This window comes from Macrobrachium rosenbergii, chromosome 18 (genome assembly GCF_040412425.1).
Source record: "Macrobrachium rosenbergii isolate ZJJX-2024 chromosome 18, ASM4041242v1, whole genome shotgun sequence".
In the NCBI taxonomy this organism is placed as follows: Eukaryota; Metazoa; Arthropoda; class Malacostraca; order Decapoda; family Palaemonidae; genus Macrobrachium; species Macrobrachium rosenbergii.
In genome coordinates, this window is record NC_089758.1 from 12,198,782 (window position 1) to 12,212,152 (window position 13,371).

A 13,371-nucleotide genomic window follows, 5' to 3' on the forward strand; every position below is an offset into this window, starting at 1 on the left:
ATTTTGTGTACAAGGACTTAGGTCTCTGCATATTAGGGATTTAAGAACATTTGTGTGTTAGGAATTCATTGAGATTGAGTTTTTTACTTATTAGATTTTTTATACAAATCGTTGCAGGATTTAAGTGCTTCAAGCATTATTTTTTTTATATATAAATACAGTGGGATTTAAGGTCATTAACCAAAGAAAATTACTTTTGCACAAGATTTAGAGTTGCTAATTTTCATCTAATTCGCTTAGCACTTGCTATACCCCCATCTACATATGTACTGATTATCAAGAAAATTAGTCTTTTTAGACGTTTTGTTTCCCACACCGTGCATGAATCATGATGTGACCTCATTCTTTTACGCTTCACGAGAACTAAATCTCAATCTGCTTCTTGCAGTTTTCGCCGCCCAAGAAGGTTGTGACCCGCCTTGTGAGAGTGACGAAGTCTGCGACGAAGAACTGTTGGAATGCGTCCCAGGTAAGTCCTCGGACTTGTTCCACACTTGGGCACTTCCCCTGTGGCTATTTTCGAAAAACCCAACGGGATTTCTTGACACTCCCCTACCCTACACGTTATCGTTCTAATCTCTGCACCCTATCAGGACTCCCTCCCCCCCCTTTTTTTTTAACTTATGTGACTTACGGGAGATTGGTTTTTGTCTCCTGTACGTAACGGAGTAACCTGGAATGAGGGAAATGTCTTTTAAATGAATTGCTCAGGCTGTTACATAATGAGTGTGTAGTGTATGGCTCTAAGCTCCTTGATTAGTTGTGTTTACTCTCCAGAATACTGAGATCGCACAGCACCAGTATAATTCCACATTCAGATAAGGATGTAAAGTAAACTTTTCGGTAACGAGGGGTGCACATAGTTATATAAAATTAATATATGAATATGACAATTTACTCTCCTGAGTTATTCATTTGGAATACATTACTTATTGTACAGAATCATGTTTCTGTTATCCGTTGTGGTCTCTATGAAGTGTCCTTAATATATATCCAACACTTTTTTTTTTAATCTCCTTGATTAAGGTGTGGTTCGGTCTGCTGGTTTTGTTTGGCTTTGTGTAAATTACCACAGCTAAATTGTAAATTGAAAAAGATAAACTAATGTTAACTCCTGTAGACAGAAATGTCGTATAACTGCATTTCGTATAGCTTAACTCATTAAAAAAAAATGTTTTGAGGAGTGATACTGAGGAGAGGCAGTATTTGACGACTGGTATCAACGCTAGTCTTCAGCTTGGTGACTGGGACCAGTGCAAACTCAGCCCTGGAGACAGTCGCCATTACTGCCTTTCGGGGATGTTGCAATTAACAACTGAAGAATTTCTTAGGATGGCGATGAGGGCAGTTGTCCTCTGTCTTCTCCATGAGGCTAGATAGAGGTCGCTCGCCTTATCCTCTTAAAGGCTCCCTTTAAGATGGCGATGAGTGCAGAGGATCCCGATCTCCTGCTGGAGCCAGACAGAAGAAGGAAAAGTTTGCCTCATCTGTTCAGGAATCTAACAGACGTGCTTTTGCAACATCTCATCTCTCCAGTTTATAATCTCTGTGTGGTCATAAAACAGTGAACTAAAAGGGAGGCACCCCAGGTGTTCCTTTATTCTGTAAATATTTGATACAAATAACATTGCATAACAGCATCAAAATAACACCCCCATTAACACCACCCGATGGAGCAAGAATGAAGTATAACTACTCTGCGAGTATTCTCATCCTGCATGATAGCTCCCCATATGCTTGTGCTGATGCTGCTACTGCTACTGCTGCATGCGCGTGCAACTAACCTGCTGCTGATGTTACGTGAGTATAGACTAATTCAGAATTGTGGCGTCACTTCATTTTTTGTCAGATTGTGGAGAATAGTTTGTGGCTGCAAGAAATTGTTTTTGAGTACAGGACAGTTGTTAGAAGATGATAATTTATGTGGATTTTATTGTTTTTATTAAGTCCTATGTTCCTACCTTTAACTTGTAGTGCAGCAATTAAATGTAACTTTGCGTAATATATCCAAAACATTTGGGAAAATTGGTTCCATAAAAAATATATGTAAGCTTAAATTTCTTTACTATAAATAAAATTTTGATTGCACATTCATGAAATTTCACTTCCAGTAGCTCTTCATTTCGAGTATCTTCACAAATGATGAATTGCACCTCATTATTAGGGCTTACATGGTAATCACAAGTCACCATGAACTTCACAGTTCAAGTTAATAGTTTCGTCATTGTGTATTGTTTGCCCTAATATTTAGTGACGTTACAGTAATTCCTTTGGAATAAATCATCCAGTATTATTTTTTTTTATTTATTCGTTGCTTCACTTTAAAAATAAACAAGCTTCTTGGGTCTGTTCTATCACTAACATGGTTTCCAGCGAATGTGATGAAAAGATTGCTCGGAGTACTGTTGGTAAATTTCTACAAGCACCAAAATGAAAGGTAGATAATTATTTTTTATCATCTTAACGTAAAAGTTTTTCTGTTAAAAAGTTGGATTGGCTTTCGTTATTACAGCATGGCCTAGCGGCTATCAGGTGAAATAATTACAGAAAACGAATGTCCTCGTGCTTTGTGGAATTTTCCACAGCTCAGGTTGAATGCTCGTGTGTAATGCATACATGGTGCTGACAGAGCTTCCGTGCTTGTTAAAATTCTGTCTTGCGTTGCTTGGAAAAGCTTCTTTCAACAATTATTTCTCTGCTTCTCTTTCCATTGTTGGTGTTGATTGCTTTATGTAAATAGGTGTTGATTCACAGCCCCAGACTTTCTTGAAAGGGGGAAAATATGTAAACAATGTTTTTAAATATTTTTTGTAATTATATGAAGTGCAATAGCATGTAAGTACAAAAGTTGTAGAGATTCTGCCGCCGCTTTTTGCGAAGTATTTTTTCTTTTCGACTGTGACTCTGGGATGGCGTTTTGTTTCCATTTTGCGCATGGCACATTTCCTTCATAAACGCGATCCATCCGACGAAAGCGCTTCAACTCTCCAATTTTTCACGTTGGAAATGAAGCCATAAATATTATTCTAGTTCGTAGTCTTGTTGCATGGGAATGTATCTCGATAGTCAATCCTTTGAGTGTGTTGCTTATGATTCCATATACCCACTTCTTTTCCTTCTCTGCTATTTCATTTTTTCCCTCACTACTGTACTAGTGTTTGTCACCATGAACAGTGCATACAGGAATTGAATGCTTAATTTGTGTGTGTGCTGTGCTGAGTATTCATGGTACAGTTATATGTGTATTCAATTGATAAATCCAATCAGTTTTATGTATTGTACTGTTTATGAAGAAGCAGTACAGGTTATGCACTGAAGCCTGATTAAAAAGTGGATTTTAGTTACATAACCTTAGATTTAGTGGAAGCTGTTATTATGAAAAAGGTAATTGCCACAATGTGTTAGTGTATACTCGAGTGATGAGGGTTACTGGAGCAAATTTACTTTAAATATTAATTTGCTCTTGTGAGCAAATTATGCAAGGGCTTTCAGAAAATAACAAATTATTAAATTTCCAAGGAAAATGCTTTGAATACTAGAACTGACATCTCCATCATTGGAAATCAATTGCTTGATGAAAATACAACCCTACAGATTTTACAAGGCATTTAATATGTTGAACACTACCATTCCTAACACAAAGAAAGCATTTTGATCATTTTGAAATAACTGAGTTTGTCCAGATTGGTTAGCAGGTTAACCTGAGTGTAGCATGGGATTTTAATCAATAACAGTCAATTTCATCACTTTGAAATTAATGACTTGGTGAAGATGGGTTGTGAGGAAGATGCTCATGTAGCCTGTGGTGTTGAACAATAACAGAATGATCAGATACATCTTGACCATTGCTTCATAACAAATGAACAAAATTAATGAATGAAGATAGGCTGAAAAATTTTAAAGTAGATAAACTTGCCAGAAATTTTGTGTGTGAGAGAAAAGCTAAACTACTCTGCATTTGCACTAATTTTTGGAAGCGTTTGTGATGAACCTAACTGTATCTGGAGAACACTGTGCCTAATTGATGAGAAGTCAGTATGGACTGCCAAAGCGTTCAGAGTGATACACATTTTATCTTATAATAGTAGAAGGCAATAAAGTGGCTTGACTAATGGATTTATCTGTTTGCATTCAAAACTGGTTTTAATCTTAATTAGCACGCATGAGAAATTAGTTGCACCCTAATGTGTTAGACTTACTCTTAAGCCATGGCTATGTTACATCATGTGATAGGCTTGAGCAGGAATCCATAGCTGACAGTAAAGAAAACCAAGCCATCTGTTAGTAGCGTGCAGGAATTGAATGTCACTAGATACACAGAAGCATAAATTGCAAGTACTTTTGTTGTTTTATGTGAGAGAAAAAATTTATCCATTTTCCAAATAGAAAAAATGTCAGTTATGTTTATGATTAAAAAAATCACTAATTAATGTGTTAATATAGCATATGATACATGCCAAAACGGCGAGTTGCCTATTCATAAATGTTGCTTTTTTTCATCCTGTTTAAACTGCATTTTAGTGGACCCAAAGCTTGGCAGTTTTCAAGGTCTAAGTAATTATATCCATGTTAAATTTCTCAGTATTTTTGCGGTTTCCCTTAAGCTCAGGCAGTGGAAATGTAGCCATGGCTGACTAAAACATAAGGTCATAGAAGTCCTTAAAAAAAAAAAAAAAAAAAAAAAAATGCAAAAAAGGACAGATCTTTGGGATTTTTACAGCTGGGTCGCATGCTGAACCGAATGTTGTTATATTTCTCTTGCAGCTCTAACCACCACCACAACTACCAGCACCCTCACCACTTCCAGTACAGGCACAACTACAACATCCACACTAACTTTCAGTGATGACAGCGAAGGTGTTGATACGACCACATCTACCACAACAGATATTGCCACCCCACCCACTGGCCAGCCCTATCTTACACCTGTAGCCGTCACTTTCCCCTCATCCTCAGACTTTACTTCAATTCCACCTTCACATAAGCCTATAAGCACATCGTCTGGAGAAATAGAAATTAGTGATACGACAGAGGTTACTGACACTACCACTGGTGTTCACTCTTATGATGAAATCGCCCTTTCTACACAAAGTAGTGTTTCTATTCCGTTAGACATTGACCAGTCTACACCTGTCTCCACTGATACTTCAAGTGGAACACCCACTTTTTCACAAACAAAACCAGAAACAGTAGAGTTATTGAGCCCAAGTCCTTCTTTAGATAAAGCTACAGAATTTATACCAGAATACATGAAACCAACTCTGCCACCAGTAGAAAATGAAATGGACACGGCATTACTGTCTCCAGATACTGGAACGGATCCAAGGAGACCAATTTTATTCCCAGAAGAAATTGATCACAGTCTTAACAGTGAGAGGTATCCTTTAGAGAAAAGTACAACTTCAATTCCAGATAAATCCATTCCAACTATTCCTCCAGTTGATAATGAAATGGAGACAGATTTATTGTTCCCAAGTAATGGAATAGTAACTACAGTGCCAGTTTTATTCACAGTGGGAGACAGTGCAGATACTAACAGTGTAACAGTTGCTACAGATTCTTCATTAGATCCATCTGGAAATATCACCAAGATCAAGTATGCTGAGGAAGAAGAACCTGATACTACAACACATATGCCGGGTATTCAAACAGAATTTGTGTCATTGCATCCTCACTCTGGAGTTACAGGGATTTCTTCCTCTGATATTCCATTGTCATCAACAGAACATTCATATGTTACAGAAAGCGATGTTCCTTCTAGTGTAAATGTTTATACTGCAGTAACGGAAGATCCTAACGAGGACAATGAGAAACAGTTAAGTTCAACACCTGAAATACACCAGGTCTATGGAACAGACAATCCACTGGATTATGGAGAAAATAGTTTATTAAACACAGATACTGGCACATCATCAAGTATAGTAACAGTTGAGCCTACAGTTTTTGATGTATCATTAGGTCCTGGAACTGTTAGACCATCAGATCCAGTAACAGACATGCCTTTAGGTCACGGAGTTGAAATGCAGCCAAGTCATGGAGAATCAAAACCAGCTTCATGGCCTGAAAATCCATTAGATGAAGGAATTACTGTAGGACATGGAACTAGTACATATCTGGAGCCTGGATCAGACAAGCCACTGTATTTTGTTAGTGACAGACCATTAGATCCTGAAACTGATTTATCACTAGAAGAAAGTGTTCTACCTGTAAGCCCCAGCACTTTGAAACCAATAGATTTTTCAGTTATTAAGCCACTTGTTCCTGAAGCAGGTAGGCCAACAGAGACTGATAGTCCGATTTCTCATAAACCACTAGAGCAGAAAGATGATGATGAATTAGATCAAGTAAATTATTCATCTGGTGAGTCAGGTCCTGGAACAGTCAGACCTGTAGGTCTTGGAACTGAGAATCCTGTAATTTCAGGAAATGATACACATCTGGATCCTAATGTGAATATGACTTTAAATCTTGGAATTGACAAGCCTGTAAGCCCTGGAATTGAGATTTATAGGCCTTCATATCATGGAACTGATATCCCTGTGCATCCTGGAACAATTACTCTTTCATCGCCTGGAACTCACAGGCCTTCAAGTCTTGAAACTCACAGACCCGTGGATCTTGAACCTGACACCTCAGTTTTCTCTGTTAGTGATAGTCCTTTACCTCCTGGAACTGATAAGCCTCTGACCTCTGGAATGGATATTGATATGCCGTTAGGCTTAACAACTGAAAGCACTCTTGATCCTGGTAATGTTAGCCCCCTAAAACCTCTAAATATAAGACCCAGTGTTAGCCCTCTAGGTCCAGAAACTAGTGGTTCCACTGTTCCTGGTTCTGCTAGGCCTCAAGATCTTGGACTGGCAAGACCTCTTTCACCTGGAGTTCTTAGACCACAAGATCCAGAAAACTATAGGCCATTAAGTCCTGGAACAAAAAGACCCACAGATCCTGGAACTAACAAGCCCCTGACTTTTGGAAATAATGGAACTCTAGGTCTTGAAACTGAGGAGTTCCCAGGTCCTGTAACTGAGAGCTATTTAGGTACTGATGATGGACCTTTACATCCTGGAACTGATGAACCTTTAGATTATGGAATAGATCAGGTTTTAGTTCCTAAAACTGATGGGCCAGTAGTCCTCAAAAATGACAGTAGTCCAAGTCCTGGAATTAAAATGCCAGTTGAATCTGGTATATACGTACCACTAGGGACTGTTACTGGTGCACCTCAAAGTCCTAAAACTGATGTGCCTCTGACAGGAAGTACTGGTCATGGAACTATTGGCTCTCTAGATTCTGGAACTATAACACCACATCCAGAGAGTGATAGTCCTCATGGGTCTACAGCTGATAGACCTGCTGGCCTTGGAAGTGATGTACCTCAAGGATTTGAAACTGTGAAACCATTAGTTCCTGCAAGTAGTGGATTTCCACATTCTGAAACTGTGAGGCCTTCATATCCCAAAACTGATAGGCCTCAAGGTTCAGTTACTGATAGCATTGAACTTCTAGTTCCTGCAACTGGAAGACCCATTGGTCTTACAACAACTGAAAAACTTATTATTCTTGAAAATAATGTGAGTCTAGGTTTTGAAAGTGAGAAGTCTCCAGATCTTGTAATTGTGAGCTCTCCAGGTTCTGGGGATGTTAGACCTCTACATCCCGGAACTGAGAGACCTTTAGATTATGACATAGGTCAAGTTTTGGTTCCTAAAACTGATAGGCCTCTAACCCTTAGAAATGCCAGTTCAAGTCCTGGAATTAAAAGACCTTTAGAATCAGGGACAGATATACCACTCAGGACTAGCACTGGTACACTTTCAAGTCCTGTAACTGATGTCCCTGTAGGTCCTGCAACAGAAAGTCCTTTAAATCTTGAAGTTATTGATTCTCCACCTTTTAGTACTGTAAAACCCCATCAAGAAACTCATCTTGCAACTGATATACCTCAAGGACATGGAATTTTGAAACCATCAAGTCCTGCAAGTATTGGACCCATATATTTTGAAACTGTGAGGCCTCCACTTTCTAAAACTGACAGCCCTCAAGATTCCAGTACTGATAGCCCTGTCATTTTTGGAACTGATACACCAACAGGCCCTTCAACTGAAATACCTGTGGTTCTTGTAAAAACTGAAAGACCTCTTATTCTTGAAAATGTGAGTTTAGGTTTTGAAACTGAAAAGTTTCCAGTCCCTGTAACTGTAAGCTCTTCAGGTTCTGGGGATGTTAGACCTCTACAACCAGAAACAGATAGACCTTTAGATTATGATGTAGATCAAGTTTTAGGTCATGAAACTGATCGACCCCTAACTCTTGAAAATGCCAGTTCCCCAAGTTTTGGAATTAAAATACCTTTAGAATCAGGAACGGTTATACACCCAGGGACTAGCACTACTTCACTTCCAAGTCCTGGAACTGATGTCTCTGTAGGTCCTACAACAGGAAGTCCTTTAAATCTTGAAACTATTGACCCTCCACCTTTTGGTACTGTAAAGCCCCATGCAGAAACTCACCATGTAACTGATACACCTCAAGGACATGGAATTGTGAGACCATCTAGTCCTACCAGTATTGGACTTCCATATTTTGAAACCATGAGGCCTCCACTTTCTAAAACTGACAGCCCTCAGGGATCCAGGACTGACAGCCCTCAGGGATCCAGGACTGATAGCCCTATAGTTTTTGGAGTTGATACATCTATAGTCCCTTCATCTGACATACCTTTAAGTCTTGCATCAACTGGAAGACCTTTAATTCTTAAAAATGTGAGTCTAGGTTTTGAAACTGAGAAGTTTCCTGATTCTGTAACTGTAAGCTCTTCAGGTTCTGGGGATGTTATACCTGAGAAGTTTCCAGATTCTGTCACTGTAAGCTTTTCAGGTTCTGGGGATGTTATATCTGAGAAGTTTCCAGATTCTGTAACTGTAAGCTCTTCAGGTTCTGGGGGTGTTAGACCTCTACATCCAGAAACAGATAGACCTTTAGGTTATGATGTAGATCAAGTTTTAGGTCATGAAACTGATCGACCTTTAACCCTTGAAAATGCCAGTTACCCAAGTCCTGGAATTAAAAGACCTATAGAATCAGGAACAAATATACCACAAAGGATTAGCACTAGTACACTTTCAAGCCCTGGAACTGATGCCCCTGTAGGTCCTACAACAGAAAGTCTTTTAAATCTTGAAACTATTGACTCTCCACCTTCTAGTACTGTAAAACCACATTCAGAAACTCATGTTGTAACTGATATACCTCAAGGACATGGAATTGTGAGACCATCAAGCCCTGCAAGTATGGGAACTCCACATTCTAAGACTGATAGCCCTCAAGGTTCCAAGACTGATAGCCCTGTTGTTTTTGGAACTGATACATCTATAGTTCCTTCAACTGACATATCTTTAGGTCATACAACAGCTGAAGGACCTCTTATTCATGGAAATGTGACTCTAGGTTTTGGAACCGAGGTTTTTCCAGATTCTGTAATTGTGAGCACTCCAGGTTCTGGAGATTTTGATCCCCTGCATCCTGGAACTGATGGGCCTTTGGTGTATGAAATAGATCAAGTTTTAGGCCCTAAAACTGATAGGCCTCTAGTCCTTAGAAATGACAGTGCCCCAAGTCCTGGCATCAAAAGACCTATAGGATCTGAAACAGATATGCCTCAAGGGACTGGCAATGGTACACTTCCAAGTCTTGGAACAAATATGCATGGAGATATTACAGAAATTCCTTTAGAACTTGGAACTCTTGGCTTTCCGGATTCTGCAACTTTAAGACCACATCAAGAAACTGATTACCCTCAAGGTTCTAGAACCAATAAACCAGTAGTTCTTGGAACTGATATACCTCAGGGACCTGGAACTGTGAGCCCCCCTTATTCTAAAACTGATGGCCCTCAAGGTTCAAGGACTGGTAGCCCTTTAGTTCCTGGAACTGATATACCTCTAACCCCTGCAACTGATAGACCTTTAAGTTTTGAAACAATTGAAAAGCCTCTCATTCCTGGAACCCAAACACCACAAGGTCCTGGAAAGGATAGAACAGAAAGGCCTACAGGTTCTGAAATGAGTAGGCCTCCAGTACCTTTGGGTCCAGTGACAGAAAGGCCTGCAGGATCTGAAATTCTGGTATTGCCACCTTCTGGAACTCTTGAGCCTTCACATCATAAAACTGAAGCCTCTAGGACTGATAGACCTGTAGTTCTTGGAACTATTGGATCCCAAGATCCTGGAACCGACAGACCTGTAGGTCATTTAACAAGTAGACCATTTAGTTCTGGAACTGATGGGTCTTTGCTGTATGGCATTAATGATACTGAAGATACTTTTGGAACTGATAGACCCCTAGATATTGAAACTTATAAACCTTTAGATCTTGGAATTACAAGATCTCCAGCTGCTGAAGCCAGTGTGCCACAAGGTCCTGAAACTGATATGCCTTTAAGTCTTGGAACTGATACTTATTTAGGTACTGTAACAGATAATTCTGTTGGCCTTGAGACTGATAGACCCCTCTATTCAGAAACTGAAAGCCCTCCAGATCTGGAACCTGGGAGCTCTGAATTCCCTGGAAGTGATAGTTCTATAGGTCTTGGAACTGTAAGACCTGTAGATACTGAAACAGATAAACCATTAAGGAATGGATCTGAGAAGCCTTTTGTTTACGAAACTGATAGACCTCTGGGTTTTGAAAATGATAACTTTCCAGGGCCTGGATTTGACAGCTCTTCAGGTCTTGAGACAGATGTACCACCAAGTCTTGTATCTGATTTTCCACAGTTTGTAGGGACTGATATACCCGTAGCACATGTTACAGGCAAACCTTTAAGCCCAGTAACTAACAGACCTGAAGGCCCTGGATCTGATAGGCTGCCATTTGTTGAAATTTCCAAACCTTTAGATCAAGAGTCTGATTTGCTATTGGATCAAGAAAATGTTACATCTCTAAGCCCTGGCATTGCTAAACCAGTAAGCAGTGGAATGGATGGCACACTTGTTCCAGGAGCTGTTGAACCAGTAAGACCTGGAACTGATAGACCAGCAGGTCCTGAAAGTGACACTCATACAAATTCTAGAACTGAAAGACCTGAAGTTCCTGGAACTGTTAGACCAGCAGATTCTGAGACAATTATAACCTTCGATCCTGTAAGTGGTAAGCCTGAAGATCATGGAAGTAGTGTAAGCTCTGCTACTGATAGACCTGTAATCCCTGTTTCTGGTAAGCCTGTATATCCTCAAACTGAAAACCCTCTTGAAAGTGTACAACCTTCAGGCCCAGGAATTTCCAGTCTGACAACTAGTCAACCTATTGAGCTGCTAGGTCCTTGGTCTGATGACCCCCCTGGATATGAAACAGAGAGACCTGATGGTGATGGCACTCTTGGTCCAGGGTCAGAGAGGCCCCTAGGTTTGGGAACTGATAAGACAGTCAGTCAAGATGATGGTATATTTTCTGATGAAGTACCTCTAAGACCATTAGACCTTGGAACTCATAGACCCATTGGTCTCGAATCTGATGAACCAGTGAACCAGGAAAATGCTACACTTTTAGATCTTGGAACAGCAAGACCTGAAGGAAGTGAAACTGTAAAACCATTTGTTCCAGGCCTTGGTGGATTTCTAGACTTAGGAGATGATAAGCCTCAAGTTAGCCCTACAACGTATAAACCTCTATCCCCTGTAACTGACACACCATTTTATCTTTATCCAGGAATTAATCAAACTGCATTTGATGCAACTGGTGAGCAAGGATTTCTTAACTCAGATATTTTTAAAGATAAAACAGAAATACCTGCAGTTCTGGTAACTCATGACACTGGTGAAGGGGTAAATAAAGGATCACTACTTCCAGGTGACAAACCATTGTTGATTGAAACCCAGAGACCCATAAGTTTTGGGACTGAGAAGCCGTTAGATGCTGAAATTGAGGGATTCTATGCTTCAGAAACTGATAGACCATTAAATCTAGAATCAAAAAGACCCACTGATGTGCTTACTAGTAACCCACTAACTTTTGAAACTAGCACAATATTCAGTCCTCAAACTGTTAGTACTCATGATCCTGATACAGTACAATCTGATACTAAAACAGAAACATCATACTTACAAGAAAATATATTTACAGACCCAGTATCAGTTCTTGGTAATGGACAATCAGTTGGGCCGCCAGTAACTTCACCTGTACCTGATGCATTAAATACTACCTTTACATTTTATGAAGCAACGTATATAGAAAATACTACTCCAGCTATAGTAAAAAACACAGTGACTCCACATCAGACAACACTTGCGGATGAAATTTTCAGTGAAGCATTTGAGAATACCTTCACTACAGAAAACCAAGAAACAATTCATCCAAGTGCTCAATTACCTATAAGTGAAACTCCAGAGTATGCAAATAATGTGTCAAATGTTACAGTCTCTCCTATAGCAATAACACGAGTTCCAGTTTTGACAACTGAAGTACACACAGAGAAAACTAATGAAACACTTAAGGTTACAGAGAGCCCTAGTAGTTCAGTAACTTCATCTTCAGACAATGAAACCTTATCTGCCCTAGTCCCACTCATTCCAATACTCCCTCTTATTCCACATGTCTTTTCAACCACTCAGTCTCCAAACATTGCTCCTATTGGTTCACAGTACTGCAAGACTGACAGTGATTGTGAAAGCCAAGAGTTGTGCCAGGGTAGGGTGTGCATAAATGGATGCACAAATGTGCAATGTGGATATAAGGCTCAGTGTATCACCATTCAACATCGCCCCATTTGTGCCTGTATACAAGGCCATAAGGGTAATCCACTGACGGAGTGCCTACCAGGTACTAGGCAGGTCCTCTTTATACAGCAGGACTTGAACCACACAGTTTTATTTATTAAATGAAAATATGCTAAAAATAATCTCTTATTTAAATTACGGAGGTCATTTTTCTTGTATTCTTGGTTATTTTCAATTTTTCTTCTATCCTTATTTCATGCACCCAGTGTCTTTTAATTTCCTAGTGTTTGTGTGAATGTGGTTGTGTGTTATTGCTATTTATCTTTTTTACAGCTTTTATTTTGTATCCAGTATTGATGAACACATTATACAATCCTTCTTTTAATCTCTGTAGAAGTAGTACATTGTGTTTTTATCCTGTAAAATATGTTTCCAGCCGTTGATTGGAGTTGTTTTATGCACTGTACAGTATTTAGATAAGACAGTCAGACTATGAATCTGTATGTACTGTATACTATGACACAGTCCTTTCAGATTTTTAAGGTTAATATACTCAGCACAGGGCAGTACTGTGGAATTAATTAGAATGACCCATTGTTAGGTTTTATGTTAGATTTGATATTTTTTACAAATTGGATTTTGTTAGAGTATACAT

At 39.3% G+C, this 13,371-nt stretch overlaps 1 protein-coding gene across 1 annotated transcript in view; it reads left to right on the forward strand.

Annotated features, from left to right (window-relative positions):
- LOC136847945 (uncharacterized) overlaps window positions 1-13,371 on the forward strand; it is a 313,292-nt gene that overhangs the window by 198,918 nt on the left and 101,003 nt on the right. The window contains 2 exon segments of the mRNA XM_067119965.1: window positions 389-469; window positions 4,765-12,819. Of these exon segments, the coding sequence (XP_066976066.1) occupies window positions 389-469; window positions 4,765-12,819 (8,136 nt within the window).